Source organism: Oreochromis aureus, linkage group 14 (assembly GCF_013358895.1).
Source record: "Oreochromis aureus strain Israel breed Guangdong linkage group 14, ZZ_aureus, whole genome shotgun sequence".
Classification (NCBI taxonomy): Eukaryota; Metazoa; Chordata; class Actinopteri; order Cichliformes; family Cichlidae; genus Oreochromis; species Oreochromis aureus.
In genome coordinates this window covers 19,596,944-19,616,474 of record NC_052955.1, presented here as the reverse complement: position 1 = coordinate 19,616,474, position 19,531 = coordinate 19,596,944, and the positions used below count along the sequence as shown (strand labels likewise).

The 19,531-nt window shown below is 39.1% G+C and overlaps 1 protein-coding gene across 3 annotated transcripts in view; it reads left to right on the top strand.

The window, feature by feature from the left end:
- sik2b (salt-inducible kinase 2b) overlaps positions 1–19,531 on the top strand; it is a 49,314-nt gene that overhangs the window by 1,857 nt on the left and 27,926 nt on the right. For 2 of the 3 annotated variants that reach the window (XM_031749893.2, XM_031749892.2), the window contains exons 2-3: positions 2,205–2,321; positions 7,983–8,046. In XM_031749893.2, the coding sequence (XP_031605753.1) occupies positions 2,205–2,321; positions 7,983–8,046 (181 nt within the window). Of the gene's footprint in view, positions 1–2,204; positions 2,322–7,982; positions 8,047–19,531 lie in introns of those variants that run through there. The other variant, XM_039598298.1, reaches the window with a different exon arrangement.

Genomic DNA, 19,531 nt, shown 5'->3' with positions numbered 1-19,531 from the left:
CTCTGGCAGTGGGCCTGGCACTGTTGTTTTTTTAATTTTTTTATTTTACAGCAGCCAAGGTCGGCCGGAGTGGCAGGCTATTAACTTATGTGATGCCATCTGCCTTGAGAATTTGCCCGGGCACAAGTGATATTAGCATAGTGTAAAGAAAACCAGTGTACTGACACATGAAACAGCAGATGTGGTGCGACGATGTGAATGTGTGGGCATATTCCCGGACAGGTTTATCTCTGTGTAAATAACCTACTTATTCTGTGCGTGGCCCCTGCATGTGATACTGACCCATTCATCCCAGTAAGTACATATTGCAGCTTGTGGCTTTACATACTGTTGAGCCATTCCCTTCTGGTCTTGTGTGTCAGCTCAGCAAGTAGTACATCAATCCATATCTGATTATAGCGTCATCATGTCTTTCTGCTTTCATTGTATGAGCTAAATTCCCCTCTAACTCATTGTCCTCCAGTGACCTTGTGCCAGCACAGTTCATGAGAAGTCTTATGTGCTGTGTGTGAGTTTAGTTTTGTTGACAATGTAATCAGCTAGCACAGATCTTTTCATGTTAGGTGCTCTGTTGTCCCTCTGTAGCAGAACAAAGATTTTGAATCTCATGCTCGAAGGGTCTGCACAGGTAGCTGGAGTGCCATTAAAAGATTTCAATTTAATCCTGAATTGAACACCTGCCTGTACGTAGCTAGGGAGATGATAATGGAAAGTGTTAAACCTATCAAAATACCCATTGCTACTCATCTGTAAGTCCAAACTGTTAATATGTTAAAGGCAGGTCAATAAGTTACAGATCTGTCGTTAAAATAAAAAGCTGTGCTCACGGTCCGTGCAAGAGAATGCATTACATTTCCTTGACTTACTTGAATAATACCGCTTCACTGACACAGTGGGCTTGAACCTAAAAAAAAAAAAATATGCAGTGCACTGTGATAGTCGATCACTGCAACTTTCCTGATGAAAATTTTAGTAATGTGAAAAGAATCTGCTGTTTATATGATCGTCACGCTACAGACAAAATGCCTGTGATAAGTGCCCGGATGAAAATCCAGTGTCAGACAGTATTATTTTGGAATCAGATAAATCCTCAAACCACATGGCTCTGTAACCCAACTTGCCTTTCTAAGATAGTACCCTATAGTCTGTGCTGCCACATTCTTGTTTTGTCTAAGCAGTTCCAGAAGTCAAATTTATTCAGTTTTATATCATGGAAGAATTGGAAAAATGTTAAATATTCATGTTTCTGAAGCAGTAACTAGATGCTTTTTAGAGATATTTGCTTAAAACAAACTTGAATAAATAGCCACTATTTTGATAGCTGATTAGGACTACTAAAAAATTCTTAAAAAAAAAATCTAAATCAAAAGTTATATTCCTGTATTTCTTTGTTTTGATTTTTATTTGAATTTCCCAAAAAGTCAAAATTCAGACTTTTTCCCCACTCAGAATTAAGAATTTCTTTTTTGCCCTCATAATTCTGTGTGTGGGTAGGTAAATAAAAAATAAATAAATAAATAAAAGTCTAATAAATTCTTTGAAAATCTAAATTCTGACTCAGAATTCTGAATAAAACATTTAAATCTAAAAACTTAATGTTTCAGCTCAGTGCTTTAAAATCCTGCCCTCAGCTGAGTTTTCTAGCTCAGTCTAACGGTGGTGTGATTGCCGGGGTCCCCTGTTGTTTACTCGTTCAGCTTCGCTCACAGATGCTTGGAGCACTTCTGATGAAATGCTGTTTATGAGACAGTCTAAAGATGAGATGTTAATGTTGCCCTGATCCTTCCCAGCCATCGTTAATCAAAGCCAAGCGTGCTGGAAGTTTTGCGTGTGTGATTTACACTTGTTCGTGTCATTGTGGCCGTGTGTATATCCAGTAATGCAGGTGGTTGCATCAGCGGGATCTCCGATGTAATTTTTCATTATTTGAAGACTGTTTACGGAGGTTTCGGTACAAGCTGTATTTATCTCACAGTTTTCTCATTTCCACAAAAAAAAGGCACAAAGAAACCCTGAAGAGGAGCAGACTGTCCGCCTTTGTTGCTTGGAGAACATCAAATTCCTGTCTGCACTAGTGTTTGCGTGAATGGGGGGAGCTCCTTGTCATTGTCCGTCAAATTCTGATGAGCTTTAACAATGACTCCGTTGTGTGTTATTAAGAAACTGATTGTTTACAGTTGTGTTGTTGATGCTTGATTCTGCAGGTGGCCATTAAGATCATCGACAAGACCCAGCTGGATGCCGTCAACCTGGAGAAGATCTACAGAGAAGTTCAGATCATGAAAATGCTGGACCACCCCCACATTATTAAGCTCTACCAGGTGAGTCTCTGGCTTCATTGTGTGTAGCGCAGAATCTTTTGAGTGCCAAATGGGGACTAAACGATTAATCTTTTTCGATGTGCTGATTTCATCTTTCTACTTTGATTTGGACTACAGCATGGCATGATTTTTTTTTTTTTTCTAGTCTCTGGTGCATTTAAGTCTCTCCCAAAAGGAAATATTTGTTAATTGTTATTCCCCCGTGTTGCAATGCTGTGAAGATAAGTAGTCTGGTGTCATTTTTTAAATTTAGTGTTTGTCTCCCACTTGACAAGCCTTGATCAAGAGTTTTTCCAGAGATTTATTTCTGTCTTGAGTGCTTAGATCTGACTTTTCTTTAACCCGTCCAATCCCAATCTCTTGCGATTTGTCACAGACACTGTAGAGGTGATGTTGGAAGAATGCCCAGAGTACTGCATATATTTAAACAGGAATTTAACAGTTTACAAAAAAGTTTGTCAAAATTTATTAAAAGCGTCATCACACGGGCCCAAATTAACACATGCTGCTAGAGTGTTTTCTAATGTAAACTGCTGTAATGGGTGCTCTGGGTTAGTCTTTATCATCAATCAGCCCGAACTGTGCAAACAGTCTCACAGAAAAGACAGAAAGAGAACATCATGGGTCAATATTTGTGGTTGGGAAACAATGTTTTCGGGTGAGTAAGGATAACATGCTTCAGAGAGTGGAGTAATTTGTTGAAAATGTACATTGATGAGGACATTATGAGTCATTTTTATTTTCACCCAGAAAAGTTTTCCGGAGCCTGTTGATATTACTTTCGTCTTTTGAATGAATACGTGCACTTTTCCACGTCTCCAGTCAAAGTTTATCTTTGTGAAGGCAGGGGTGAGATTGTAATGTGTAACATGCATTGACTGTGTGGACCCAAAGTAACAGCTGTTGAAGGGCCCAAGAATTTGCAAGGAGACACTTATGTGGAGGAGAACTTGCTGTAGTAGTAGCAGTAGTAATAGTAGTGTGAAAACGTAGGAGCAGTCCAGGTCATTTTCTAATGCATAAGCAAACAACTGTGGCCTAGCAGAACCTGCCACTGCAGTTAAAGATATGAGAGCATAGTTAATGACTGACTGGCTCTCTGCACTTATTTCATCTCTGTGTATGTGTTGCACACTGTATGAAGATACCAGCGGCAGAAATTTAACAAACTATTTTTGGATTCATCATATGTGACGTGTGTTTTAAAATGAGTTGTAACTGACTGCTCGACTCCAGCACAAGTCACCACGTCAGTTTGTATGTGCTAAAACAAACTGAAACCACAAATGTTCCATCAGACTTTGATTCACCATCTGGCAGCAGCTTTACTTTTCAGCATGCACTGCCAGTGCAGTAAAAGCATACCTGGATTTTAAAAAAACACACACAAACTTTGTAGCGCTATCATTCATAGATTGGCCTCCCCAGAGTCTTGAATTGTGCGGTACATGAATGTCCTCCAAGAAGCCTGGAGAACTATTCCCAAAGACTACTTAAAGAAATTACAAGAAAGTTTGCTTAAGAGTTCAGGCTGTGTTGAAGAATAAAAAGGTTTTTACTTCCAGCTTCAAGCTTGCCTTGTGTACTGTTTTTATTTACGTTTGCACATATTCTTAAATTTTGTGGGCACCATCAGCAAACAATGCCAGTTTGGTGTGTTCTATTGTTTTTTAATTTGTAGTAAAATGTCTCTTTGCCTTGAGCTGAGATTGTTTTCAGATGAAGTACGTTTCAGTGGTTTCTTCACCAAGTTGATTTTTGGATGATATCATGAGCACAAACCATTAAATAGAGAAGAATGCTGAAGAACATGAACATCTTTTTTTCTGCAGACAGAGGAGTCAGTATGTTATACTTCAGTATTATACTGGTTTACATCTGAATGCACGAGACACAGTCCAGAGTTTGATAATTGGACATTTAAAGGTGAACTCTGGTATTGCTCCTTTCCCCACAGGTTTTCTTGTCTGAAGACATCCTGACATGTTGCAGTAGAAAATCACTGGGTACATAAGGAAAATTAATGTTGGCTATGTTCCCTTCAGAGTTAGTTCTGCTGTTCTGCGTGTGGTTCGTTGTCAACCTGTCATGAGATACTGGGATGCTTGAATAGATTATAGCTGCTGTTAATGTTATTATTAAGAGCTTTATTTCTTTTTCCTCCTATGGAAAGTCAAGAATTATGTTGTTGGACAAATATATTTCACTTTCTACACACCTTTTTTTTTCTTTTCTTTTTTTCTTTTTGATGACATGCTGCTAATTGGGGTGAGTGTGATTTTATTTTATTTTAAATGTGGTACTATTAATGCTTTTAATTCATTAGTACTATTAAACCAGAGCACATTATTAGCAGTATGAACATATACTGAAAATATTTCAGGGAAATAAATCCTGCAACTAAATAATTTCCCATGTGCCACCTGGGCACTTTTACAGCATTCAAATAAATTTAGTCGACTCACAAAATAGTGTTTTCTAAAGTGAACGATCGTGATTGTTGGACTCTATTGGCGTTTTAGACAGCCGAAGGTAAACTCATTTCAAATAGTTACCATGATGGCCGCTGCTTTACACAAAATAACCCTAACCACTGATAACTCAACAGTTTTGGTGATTCAGTTGTATTACATAAGCCTTTGGGTCCTGTTACATTTACTGTGTAGGAAAAGTAAATGAGTGTTCATTATCATTACACAACCATGTGGCACTGTTCCAGCTTTCTGTTGAGTTATTTTGGTGCGTATCATTATTTCCAGCAGCCTAACCATCCAATCAGCGCCGGTCAATTAGTGATTTCCTTTCCAGTCTCATAAACTAGGATTGGCTCTGTGGCCCAGAGGAAAACCTAGCCAATGAAGGCGCACAAAGATACAGAACAGTGGATCCAGACTCTTGTTTTTCATGTGTCGTGTAGCCTTTTTTTGTATTGGCCCCTGATCTGACTTCCAAACTTTTTTTGTCCATCTTTTAATCCTCTGGCTGTTTTTAGGGCTTCAGCTCTCTGCTTTCGCTCTTATTCCAGTTGATGTTATTTTTTGAAAGAGGTTTTGTAATACTGAGAGTAATGCCAGTACAATGTGAGTGCTTCATTTGAATATGAGTCATACTAAAGAAAAATGCTTGAATCCATTAAGGATAGTACTGGATTGACCCTGACCCCATGTCAGTACACCGAACACTGCAATCAATGGTTGGTGTGAAAACCCATTCAGTTCATTACATTTAAAGCTATAAATCACTATTTCACCGTACTTTTATTAAAACAATATACTGTAGTGTGATTAATACTAGAAAGGTAGCAGCTTCAATTATTATGTTATTTATTATTGGGGGGGTTCCTATCTAACTACAGTTAGAGGTAACTAACTGACAGCTTATGCAAGCCAAACATCTTTAGTTTTTTGGTTTTGTCAACTAAACTTTTTATGTTCATACTAAAATTAATTTTTAAACTTCAGTTTCCCCCAAAACTACAATAAGTTATTACTGAAACAGCTAGAAATAAAGTGCTCTTCCACTGGAAAGATTTACGGATGATTAATTGAAAATGACCTTCTGCACACCCACCTTTACCTGACACATTTTACCTTACCAAACAAAAGCATGTGCAACACAGTTATATAACCAAAAAAATTTAATTTTCCATTGTGTTGATTACTTCACCAGATAACAGGATATCAGACTTTTTTTCACTCGGTGCTGTTATTTTCCTTATAACTGCTTTAATCCTTTGCTTCTAACAAGGCTGCTGTCTTGTCACAAAGGTTTAGCTACTTACTGGCTTTGTTAGCTTCTTTAAGCTAACAATCTCGTGAAGGTGACTAAAGTGTCTAATTAAATTGATTGTTAGGTTTTCCACATGTTGGTGAACTTGTCTTCATACGCGCGCATGAAAAGGGCCAGCTCATCATCAGGCGTAAGTGAAGCTGACCAGCCGATCACTGAGTCCCGAGTCGAGGATGTTGAAAATCAGCAGATTCCCGTCACTGTTGGGTCAATAAGTCCCTCTTTAACTAACAGAGGAAACTAGAGGTGCTCTTTATCATAGTCTGATACTTAAAGTAGACAGTATCTAAAATAAGTCTAAAATAAATGTTTAATTGATCTTCAAACCTTCTCGTGACGTTATCTCAAAGGACATCCAAAGCCAGCCCACATGTAACACCAAGCACTAACACACAGTGCATTTTTCTTTTATTGGTTTTTAAAATTCAAACTATGAATTCTCTCAGAATTTACTGCATGCCATTAAACCTCTCAAGCAGGACTGGCTATATCAAACCTCTGTAATTTTTATTTTGTCATGAATTATTCATTGTCTTGTTTACTTACTTTGATCAGAAAGTCCCGATGATGAAAATTGCCTTGCTTTTTATTATTTCCACCACTTACACTGTTATTGTTGTGCTTGTGATAGGTTTGGTTGGTTGGTTTTTTTTTTTTTTTTGTCACAGGTGTCAAAAATCATTGCCTGCAGTTGCACAAGAGCATCTCTAAAATTAAAGTAGAAGAATAAACTGTTGATTTTTATTACATGGCAATGTCGGCACTTCTTGAAGATGTTGCCCAAAACATCTGCTGCATCTGTCTGCCCTTAGCTCTGCTGCCTTCCCAGATGTATGAACTTTAGAAAATGACCAACAATATAAGAAGGTAGCAATCCCGTGTTTGTGTTATTCATTCGCAGGAGAAGCTGGGAGATCAGCCACAGAATAAAAACTGCTCTCTCCCACAGTGGGCATTTTATCTTGTCAAACACGGGTGATTTAATATCATTAATAATGACTACATCTACTCAGGTGGGGCCAGTGCCAGGGCCCAACTACTCTCCATGCTGGTTTACTGGCACGCCGACATGAAACAGAGCCATCGTTAATACTATTAGTTACACCTGTGCTTTTCCTGCTGCGACGGGTCAAAATGTCTGCTGTGAAAAGGTTTATTTTCCATTAGATGCTGTATTGGCTCTCAACAGAGTACCAATACCCAGATTTAATTCATCAATCGGTTGTAAACAGAGGACAGACAATGTGTTTGTTACAAAACGAAGACCAACCAAAAAGAAAAACAAGAAGAAAAAAGAGGGAAAAAAAGGCTTTAATTTCCTAAATCCATGAATCGGTCAGTGTAACAGATGGAAAATTGATCATAAACAATGAGCGTGGGATTTCTAGTGTGAATGTCTGGCTCGCTGTGTCTGATTCATCCTCTTCTCTGCATCTGACTCTCCCCTCCGCATTTAATTCTATTCATCTCCTGAGTGTTTCTGCTTCTAAATCGGTTCTCCTCCTCCTACACAACACGGCACCGGGTGAGGATGGAAAGGTTTTAAGTACCATTCAGATATACTCAACAACACCAACCGTCCACCTCCATTCTTTTACATGGTTGCCATATTTAGACCCGTGCCATTCATGCATTTAGTTTTTCTCACGATTTTACGAACGCCAGACACTGCAGTTTAAACACACATTGAGCCCTGTAGTCAATTGTGTGATATTTCTGGTTATTTTTATTTTTTGGGTTTTTTTAACTACTACTTCTTCTTTCTTCTTTTTTTTTTTTTTTAATTTATTTTTACTTAATCTAATTCTTTTTGTGTGTCTCTTTCCCCCCCTCCCCCCTCGGCCCTGTTCCTTCATCCTCTCCCTCTCTCAGGTGATGGAGACGAAGAACATGCTTTATTTAGTCACGGAGTATGCCAAGAGTGGGGAGATCTTTGGTGAGTGATCTTTTCAAGTATACGATCAGTCTGCCCATTGCTATTTGCGTTCTTCCCATATCAACTGAAAAACAATGTACTCTGTTGCGTCAGTAAGGTTTTTTACAAACAAGGAAGTATCAAAGTCTTGTTGAGCTTGAGTTGCTATTACGGTTATCCCAGCCTCAATCTCAAAGGTCATATGATTGATGCAAATCTGACACGAGTATCCTGTGACCCTTGTCATGTGCTGCTGGTAATTGTTGCAGTAAATGTGCTGACATTTCTTTCCTGCTGTATAAAATGACGTCACCCCGGGCCTATAAAATCTGCCGGAGGGCAGCCTCAAAGGGGAATAAGTTCGATTTATTACTATCTGTACCGCAGAATCGCCCACACTGGACTGGTTTACTGCTCAAATGTTGAGATAATGCATGTCATGGAGATAAGATTCCTTTCTTTGTCCTGGCAAGCAACATGTCATTCCTCCACTTTCATTAAGATGGCACTTAGATTAATTTTCAGTGCTCCCTTTGTTCAACTCCGGTGGGATGTTTAAGAGCATTTGTCATATACTTGTACAGGTACAACAATGGTTTCAGTTTCTTTTCTTTTTTGCTTTTCTTTATTTTGTCTTTTGCACCATACAAATAGTAATATACCAGAAACCAAGGAGGTTTTATAGGTGAACCTTCCTTTCCGAATCTGCAAGTCAGTGAGTCCTTGCAGCTAGTTTTGTGCAACCAAGTTTCCAAAATCCAAAGAGAATTATTTTACTATCACTTAGAGAAAACAAACGTTGCAAAGTCTCACATTGTGATGTCATTGAAATCCTTTTGTTTTCTGTTGATCAGCAGATTTATTTATTACCTAACTGCTGCAACTGCATTAAAGTTTCCTCTTACAAAACAGATCGGTGCACCATTTTAGAAGCTAAAGCTGTAACCAGACTTAATGCGTTCTTCTTGATCTTTCAGACAAGCAACAGTCACAAATTTAGTTTTCACTTAAAATGTGGCTGTGCCTGACTGGATGATCGTGGCTTGCAGCTTTGTTTAAAACTGCATGGTAAGTAAAATAAAGTTAATTTTAGACCAAATAACAGAAGAACTCAGTGTTGCACTTCTTCCACCTAGCTTGAAATTCTTTGGAAGTGCTGATCCTGAAATAGCTGTTGGCCAAAAGACCAAAGAACAAACATACAGAGATTTCTTCATTTACTAGTCAGATGAATGTGAACAATTGGGGTCTATAAGTCAGAAAGAAAACCAGAAGGTTTAAATGTGAAGGCTAGATAGATTAGGAATGTGCCAATCAAACGTTTATCTGTTTCTTGCTGTCATGGTCTTGGATATCTGCCCACACTTACCTGATCATGGTCTTATATTAATAGGCTAAGGAAGAATCTTTCCTTCATGACATTTTCTTGTCATTTCTTCAAGTAGTCTTCATAAATAGTTCTCCAGGCTTCTTGAAAGATATTCAAAGCTCTTCTTCGATGTTGGCTGCCTTTTGTTCCATTGTCTGTCAAGATGATCCCACACTGCTCCAATAATGTTGAGGTCTGGGCTCTGGGGAGGCCGATCCATGACTGATGGCGTTCCGTTATGTGTTTTTCTGTCTAGAATGCTTTTACTGCATGGACAGTGGGTTTGGGATTATTGCCATATTGGAAAATGAAGCTGTTGCCCACTTTCCACATGGTATTGCATGGTGGATCAAAATCTATTGGTACCTTTGTCCATTTATCATTCAGTCCATTTTGACATATCCCACTGGCTGAAATGGAGCCCTAAACCATGACAGAGCCTCCACTGTGTTTTACAGATGGCTGTAGACACTGTTGTAGCTTTCTCATCACCTCCTGTGGCAATTTTAACCAAAAGTTTCACATTTGGATTCATCATTCCATAAGACCTGTTGACACTATTTTTTTCAGTCCAATTCTGGAATAATTTGACACTCTTCCAGTGAAACCACTTCTCGTGAGATTTTGTGAACAGTAGATGGATCGACTGAAGTGCCAGATCTATCTCTCATGTCCTGTGTCAGGTCTTTGTTGAATATTTTTTTTCTTAAGGACATGACAAATGCTGATCATCTTCTATAGATGGTTCATTTATTCATCAGTTTATTTTAGGTTTGCCACTTCTTTAGTCCTCTATTTGTCCAGTTTCCGCAAATGTTTTTAAGGTCACACTGCACACCATGCCGAGATATTGATTGATTGATTGATTGATCATACTTTATTCATCCCGAGGGAAATTGGGTTAAGGCTGCCAGCCGTGCCAGCGCCGTCTTACCCATCCGACCATATGCTAGGTGTTCAGCTAACAGCTCTTTGGGAATCATCTTGTTGCTACAAAAATAGTATAATATGTCTGGCAAACTGTGTTATCTTTGACATTTTTCATACATTTAACTAAAGAAATTGGAATAAATCCAGTTTTTGTTTTTTGGGGGTTTTTTTGTTTTGTTTTTAACATCGGGCTGTGCCTAAATATGCAAAATATAAGGAAATGTATGTGCATTTTGCGAATAAAGAAAGCTAAAAGTTTTGCTGTTAGCTTCCTTCGTACTGTCTTAGCTCTCCAACCAGCAACCACCAGCTCTCCAACTGGTGCTGGTATGTGGGGTACTGAAAACAAACAACTACAGAGACCGACTAGTATGTAGGTTTATATTTGGTATTTCATGTCTGAATCCAGAAGAGACAATAAAATGTTTTTAAAGTGAGTTTATTAAATTGTTCTGGGTTTTTTTGTCAGAATCACAAACAAAATATACTGGTGCTGGAAAATACAGACAAGTCAGAACATATCGAAAATAGTACACGAAGATAAGAAGTTATCTCAGTCGGCCATAGCACCACACGCGCTATATCGCTGCACAACACACACACTCAGTTTGTACACTTTGTACAGACTACAATCTTCAATCCAGGTTGCTGGACACGAGCCCATAGGCGTTTCAGTTTGTTGCATAAATTTCTAGATTTTTAATATTTTGCTAAATATAACCAAAATAGTCTTTTTAAAAAGTAGTCTTTGGAAAAATTCTAGTTCAGAAATAATAATATAATACAAGTAATACAAGAATTATGAACACAAGTGTAGGCCTGTCTAATGGGGACAACCTGTAAGTGTCTCATGATCCAGATAGATTAATGGCCTCACCTATTAGACAGTCTGAGAATGCTTGCACGTAGCCTGCTTCCAGACACGGGAATTGATAGGATTAGTCAAGCAATAGTCCATGGTAAACTTGATAGTCATGTCTGTTATGTGTGAGTGTATGTTGTTGTTGTTTTTATTATTTTAGTGTCTTTGTAATTCAAAGAGCAGACCAGTGTTCCACTTGTGATGTTGACTCAGCAGCAACAACTACTGCCTCTGTGACCTAGAGAGAGCGGCGAAGCAGACCCAGAAAAACATGAATGAAACGAGTGTGGTTTAAAAACAAGAAGGAAATACAGAAGTGTACAGCGATAAGGATGGAGAGGCTCACATGTTGTTGCAACTAAAACTTGGAATTTGGAACTCGTCCCATACTGGAGCGACTGCTGTGGTTTCAAATAAAAACTTCATGTTATGTACATATATACTATATTCATTCATTTGAGCCAAAAGCTTTAATTAATTTATGCAAGGAGCCACATGAGAAACTGGGACTGTTGTTGAAGACCGTACCAATAAACTGAGCTCAGTTCGTTTCGATATTAATTTTATCTCTTTATAAACTGCTGCTGGTAGGAGTACGTGTTACAATTAGGTCTTAAGTGTGGCCTAATTGCCCACCCCTGTTTTAAGCCCCCTTCTGTGTGCAGCTACTCAAACTAATAGCAGTACAAATGATAATTGCTTGCATTTCAATAATTTAGTTTCTTTTAAATATGAATCAGGAGCCAGGAAACTGTTAGTCTTGCTTAGCAGAAAGATTGAGAAATGACTAATGTGGGATAAAATCTTGCGGTTATAAATAAATTGTTTTAAAAGCGTTGGTATGGGTGGGTGCTTTTGGACACTGTCAACCTAGCCGGTTTTTTCTAGTTTGCTTCTATTATTATTATTATTATTATTATTATTATTTTTATCGTCTAATTGTGTCCTGGCTGTAGAGAGTGGTGTCAGTTTAATCATCCAGCTATGAGCAAGAGTTTGCACAATTCCCAAAATGTCAACCTATCCCTTTAAATAACTGATCATGATGATGGGTCAGCCTCATTTTCTGTAATCCATAGATGTTCTCATGGATCATCTCTGGGTATTATAAAACCATTGTGTCCTGATTCCTCAGACCCCTCTGCCCTGATTGCACAATGTAATGTAGTTATGTAAGACATTTATATGTCATCATCAGCCGCAGCAATAGCAGCTTTGACTCAGCCAGGCAGACAACAACTGGTATCTGCAGCACTAGACTAGTATTACAGTATTCAATCTCGTGAAATTGAACAATCATTTCAGATTTCCAAATACACTTTGTGGAGGTGGATCAAGTCATGATGCACTCAGACAAATGGATAAGCTGCCAAGCCAGATCTCCAGTCTCTTCCTCCACAATCGCCCTCCAGAGAGTTGCCTCCGCTTTGCTGACATGATGAATATCTCAGGTCTGTTCCTGGCCATAGGTTATAAAGAGCGGAATTTGTGAGGTTGTAGTGTAGTGCATGCCATTACAGCCAGTCAGTGAAACGAAGGATGAGCCTGCAGTTCTGTCTTCAGACCAAATAGTAAATGGTGCTGTGGAGGAGCAGGAGGGGGTAGCATGTTTGTGTCTGGAGCCGCAAAGACAAAGAAGCGGATCTGGGTTTGGCACCAAGAGGCGGAGAGTGATGGGTTCACTCTTGCGAAAGGGTGGGTGGGTACAGCATAGGCATCGATGCCAGCTCGCTGATGTGCTTTGTGTCTGTCTGTCTGTCAGTCAGTCAGTCAGTCTGCTGCTCCACAGTCTGCCTCGACACCACAGGATGGATCAAACCTGGAAATTGGGTCAACCACAAATAAAGCAGAGAGCAGAAGCAGTAAGGGAGAGGAGGCAGAAGAGAATGGAGGCGAGAGCAGGGGACATCCATTTGAATTTGGAAGGTGGTGGGGAAATGTAGGGCATGCATATTTAAGAAAGCACTGCTGGAGAGAGGGGAGTATAATAGCTGGCAGTGAGTAAAATCACTCATGCAGATCTCTGTCTGGGTGTTGGGAAGGGAATGAGATGCAGAGTGTGTTGACTTCAAAGGAGTACTCAGGCTATTTTTGAAAAACAGTTACTTAGACTGTCAATTTCAATTTCTCCGTGAGCCATCCTTCATATTGCTTGGTCACTTTTCAGCAGATCTGTCAACCATCAGAAGCTTGGACTTCAGTGACATCAAAAGACAAACAAACGGATGGCTTAAAGAAAACTAGAAGTACTTGCAAGCTTTGAGGGCAAAAAAATACCTTATATGCCTGTATATAGATCTTTCGAATACATATGGTACTAAGCCTGAACTATAGATATTTCCTCCATAAAATTAGAAATAATAAAGAAAGAAGAAAAAGAAGAAATGCAGGGACATTTAATTCTAGAGTTCTACAAAGACTGTTCAAGGTCATCTCACCAACTGCTCTTTGATCAACTAATTAGTGTCGGGGTGGCTTCTCAAAAGTTTTAAGTATGCATTACTTATTTGTACACTCCAAAAAGCATACTTTCCACAAAGAGCACTAACTTGTTACTGTACTTGTGACATTACTCCACAACATCACCTGAGATGCATTGCTATGTAATTGCTGGTTAACAGTACAGTATAATTATGCCCACATGTCAACACAAATTCATATTAAAGGTGATTCTTGCCAAACAAATGTCTCTACCTTTCTGCAATTTTTTTTCAAATCCACTGTCAGTGGTCAGGTGAGGTGAGGCCAGGTGATTGTTACTTGAGAACATGTGAAAATATGCATTTATGCATATATGCGTTAATATACTCATACTCTGCCCATAATGGCAATGCACTGCATTTCAATTAAATCTGACCACAGTAATTTGTTATCCCCAACACTGCAGCTAACCAAACTGAAGCTACACGATTAATGCAGTCAGTACCAGTGCTTTCTATTATGCAGAAAGCACTAAAGTTAGTTATTTCATAGCTTTGTGAAAGTGCATTCAGATTCTTTTAGCACTGTGTTTTTCCTTTCTTATGTCCTCATGAATTCTTCCACGTCTTTGCTTGACCTCCGTAAGACTTTCCATTGAGGTCAAGGAGGGTATTTTGGAGAAGCCCTGGAACTTTTTGTGACAAGTATACCACAATTTCAAGTACTATTCATGTAGACTAGTTAAACCAACCTCTGCATTGTGCAGATAATATATGGAAAGTCAAAGAAGCGCATTCTACTTGTGTGTGTGATTGTAATCATTGCTATCTAAATTCCAGTAGATAAGGTAATATATGGCTTTTTGAACAGGGATAGGGGTTAAGCATAAGCTTGCTGACTTCCTTAGTTTTGAAAGAAGTAATATAAAGTATTTTTAGTTGAGCGACAGGCAGAGTTTTCCACAGAAGTTTTCAAGGAGCCAAAAAAAATAAATACATAATAATGATAATAATGATAATAATAATAATAATAATAATAATAGTAAAAAAAAAAATGTTAGAAGAAAAATGTGCCTTACTTAACCTGATATGTTTGTCTACATTTGAGCTCAGCTAATTTGCTCCTGTCTTCAGTGTGAGTTCAGACATTTGGAAGCAATGTAAGTTTTAGTGATTGATAAAACAGAACATGTATCTTTTAGACGTGCACATTTTCACACAGCTTTAACACCTCACTCCGATTACTTTATAAACTCACCTTCATATATTTATATTTATCTCAGCAGTAGTTTATCATTTTTAATGACACTGCTATTAATCATCTAGGTAACACGCTAGCAAGGCTAATGTGAGTTACATGATCTTGTATGTCAAACTCCTTTTAATGCGTTTTCTTTTTTCTTTTTGGGGTCTTGCAACCCACACTTAAAATAACCATGATTGACAGACTACAGCATACCTGAATACAGCTTTATTTTTCATCAAGAAAATATGCTCACAGGCCTATGTAGAGTCAGGTGTTAGCGCTATAAAATCCCTTTTGATGAAGCTCTTTCTACAGGCTTTGCCCTCGTCATAAAATATATCAGCATACAAAAATATGTCAATGTTATTTTTATGGGTCATTTATATGTCGAGGCTTTCAAAACAACATATTTAGCTCATCTCACTCTCAGGTCACATGAAGACGTCTGTAAGTAAAATCGCAGCTTCAGATATAAAGTAACATGGATATTGTATGCCATACATTTTTATGGGAATGTTAAAGTATGTCAAGATGTATTTATTTAAGCGTAATTCAGTGTCCTTGACTTCTAAATGCCTCCCATGTGGCTGCAACTAATTGCTGTTTTTCTTGTGGATTAGTCTGCCCGTCGCTTTTTAGATTTGTTATAATTGTCAGAATGTAGTCTGACGTGTTGAAATGTTAGTGTTATCTGACCACCGAACCCACTACAGTATAGAAGAAACTACTCATTCACGAGGGGTTGCCACAGTGGGTATCTTCACATGTGGTGGAGTTTCTTCACCAGCTGCCTTTCCTGACTCAAGACCAGAGGGATTTATATCTACTCCCGGGATCGAACTGGGAGTCTTAGTCTCTGTTTTAGACAATGTGTAAATCACTATACCAGGGATGTCATACTCATTTTACATCCTGGGCCATATACAGTCCACTTTGAACTTAAGTGGGCTGGACCAGTGAAACCCGCCTTTTTTCCCGTGCAAAGAAGTCTAATTACACAGTTAATCCCTGAGATGTTTTAATATAAGAAAAAAGAAGTGCAATTTCACAGTACATCTGTTTTTCTACTTTATAAAATGCTGCCAGAGCAAATAAAAAGTCTGTCAACACGAGTCTAAGAAAGAAATGTCCTTTTTTACCCCTCATTAGTAAATTGTCTTCACTGGTGGACAAGGTGATATAGGATTTTGATATTGATACATAGCTGCAACTACTGAAAATCTCGGAAAAATTTGAATCCCGTTGACCCTTGACCTTGAGGTCAAGGTCAGAGGTCTAGTTTGCTGAAAATCTTGTGAATGGGATAACTCGAACGCAGTGATGTAGGATTTTCAAATTGTGTGTCTACTAGAAGATTGGCATTGGCAATCGCCAGTAAAAAACCAAGAAATCTTCTTTTATTTAATTATTTATCTGTTATTTGTTTACCATGCTGTAGTATGAATGGCCATGGGGGAGAGCTTTATCAGTCAGAGAAGCTGCAAAATTGATGAAAGTATACTTAGAAGTCCAAATTTATGCCCTGCTTCACATTTTCCAAAGCCGCCAAACGGGTTAGATTGGAGTCTTTGTCAACCGATTTTGGCCCTGGGCCTTTTGTTTGACACCCCTGCACAGCGCTGTGGAGCCATTCAAAGGGTACTTCAAAATACACAAACCTACATGTTTTTGTTTTTTTGTTGTTGTTGTTGTTTTTTTTGTTTTGTTTTGTTTTGTTTTTTAAGGTAATTCATTAAATGTAGGTACAAAAGTTTGTTTCTTCCTTTTAAAAATAAGTATCGGAATAAAGGATTACCGAGACAGTGGTATCACTTGATCACCTAATCCAACCCTGAATGTGTTTTTAAAAACCCATGCCCTAGTTAAATAACCAGTAAGTTTCAATGGGATGGGGTTACAGTAAATAGGTGGAGTATGTAGGTTTAAGATGTGGGCTTTGTTTCTCCAGATAAAACAGAGGTGTTATTTTTATGTGTGTATTTATAAGTATCCAAAGAAGGACAAGTGAGGTCAACTATAACCACCAGTAGCTGCAGCTGATGTTTGCCTGATTGGTACTTGGATGACACGGCATTGCTCTGTTCCAATTGGCTCTGTTCCCCTTTAACCCCTTTGGTGTGCCAGTATTAAATCAACGCCAGCATCCATCACCGTGCATATAGATGTGACTTTAATGAGGCTGTCGTATTTAAGTGGTTAGGGTATCAGTTACTGATGTGTGTGACCATGTGCCCCATGTCCTCTGCGTTCACACACACACTCGCATGTATACACGCTCCCAGCGCCTGGCCCACGGTGTTATCTGAAGTCTGTCCAACAAGCCGGTCTGTACCCATGATGTTTGTCCCCTTCAAACCTGAGCAGCTGTTAAGAGATTTAGCTCCTCACGCAGCTCTCAGCAGAAGTGGAACACAGTGGCTTTTGAGCTGTTCCCTAATACCCCTATGATTCATACTTGTTCTGTTCGCTTTCCCAGAATGCCACTCTGCATGCCTCACTGTGCTGAGGTCCTTACCCTCACCAACATTGTATCAGTGGATTACTCATCCTTCCACTGGGGCAACATGCTGCATACTCTGTGTGAGTGTGTGTGTGTGTTGTACAGTGTTGTTTGCTTAAACAGTAATGGCTTGTTTTTCCAGTGTGACTGTAGAACAAGCAGTAGCAACACCGTGCTGCTGTTCATACAGAGCTAAGATACGCTTTAGTGTTCAGCGTTTGGTTTGTTGAGCATTTCAGTGTAAAAGCAGTCAGGCGGTGTTCTTTCCACAGCTGCAAACAATAGTCAGTTGATCAAGCGGTCATTGAGAGAAATTAATCTGCAGCTGTTTTAGGGTTTAAATTGATTTCTTTCTCCTGTTTTTTCTTTAACAAAATTACTTTTACACTAGGTTTTGCATGAAGAAGTGTGCAACACCACAGGAAAAATAGAAGTCTTACCTCTCTCTGTAATGGCTGCAAGGAACCCTGCTTTGACTCTTTACCCCATAAAGAGGACCTTCCCTTCTAAGGGTAGCTGCACAGGCACAGACAACCCTCACTAACTTCTGATGCAAACCTTGTCATTTTTGTCTTATAAGCAGGCCTGAAATGTGAGAGAAAAGACCTTCAGTGTATCCCTAGTTGGTTTTTAAGGGGTAAAGAGTTAAATCAACCACTTTGTACACTGTTAGGCTCTGTAACAGTATGGCGAGTATTTATGTTGACCCATAAAGAAGGCTTTAACGACCAAGAAAAGGAGAGGTTATGTCCTGAAACGGTTTTTATTTTAGATTGCTGTATTCCACAGGTGCAACCTTGGACCTCCCCAACACATTCCCCTCCCCAGTGTGTTTTTTGATTAGCACCATTGCTTGAAAATTCCCCCGTTCATTAAAGGGACCTACTCTTATGGAATTTGTCAGCCACTCGCTAATAAGGTTTTCTCATTCTGTTGCTATCTGTCACACACAATTTTAATATCGGAGCTTTGAGATGCAGGGCTGTGTAGATGAGGTGTAGTGTGACGCACAATGGTGGCCTCAACACATACACTTTGAATATTTTATGTTTAATTGACTGCACACATCTGAAAAAAGTGTGCAATCAACTAAATTGGCTTTAAAAGAGGCTTAGTATGACTTTGCTGTGCCTGTAAGTACTTGATGTGTGCACACCACTGAAATGACAGCGATATGAAAAGGAAAGCATATCAGGTATGTCTAACGAGTTAAAAGACAAAAGCAAAACATTGTTTTTATTGTCTCGATCAAACCAAGCTGCCAGTCTGCATCTGCTTCCTGATTACAAAAATGCTGTCTTATGAAACTGGCCTAGTGGGTCTTCCCATAATTACATTCCTCATGATTTTGTGTTGGTGGGGTTTGTTGTGGTTGTTGTGCATTGTTGTCAGGTTTAGTTGGTGGTCTGTAACCATGCCAGCTGGAAGGACAGGCAGCAGAGTGTCCTATCTTGTTTGCCACTGAGTGTGAATTGAAGAGTTAGCAAGCTATCTGGACAGAGAGGTGTGAAGAGGAGCCCTGCCGACAGCAACAAACGCCACACTTTTCAAAGTTCACAGGGCTGTAAAAAAGAAAAAAAATCATACATCTTGTAAAATAGTCTGTCGAGACAAACTTCACACAAACAGTAAGGCCAGAGCGAGAGCACACCATGAGAGAAAGGTCAGCGATCTGAGTGCTTGGAAAAAGACGACGGCAAAATTTATGACTGTGGCTCTCCAGAGAGAGAATCGACTCTGGTTTCTTGTGTCTTTCTAAACAACCACAAACTCACTCTTTGGTCCTGCTGTGTGCAGAGTGTGTGCTAAGCAGATAAACTGCTAAATCCAGTGTTTTTGCTTTTCATTGGAAAAAGAACTCAGTTTGTATTTATTTCAGTATCCTATTAAACCGACCCCCAACTTACAAGCTGAGCAGTGTGCGCTAATCTAGGCATTATATAGCAGAAGACCTGTTCTCGGAAACCTCTGTCTCCGCTTTCCTCATTCCGCTATGACAACACGGTGCATTCTTCGCCGTCAGCCAATGCCTACTCACGCATGCACACGCGGGGCTAGAGCAGGGGTCTCCAAAGAAAAATTACGTCTTGCATCTTGCACTGAATGAGTTCACAAAACATGCTGTAATGTAGAGCAGCTGTAAGCTACCACTGGCACCAAGCCTGCACCTCATCAAAAC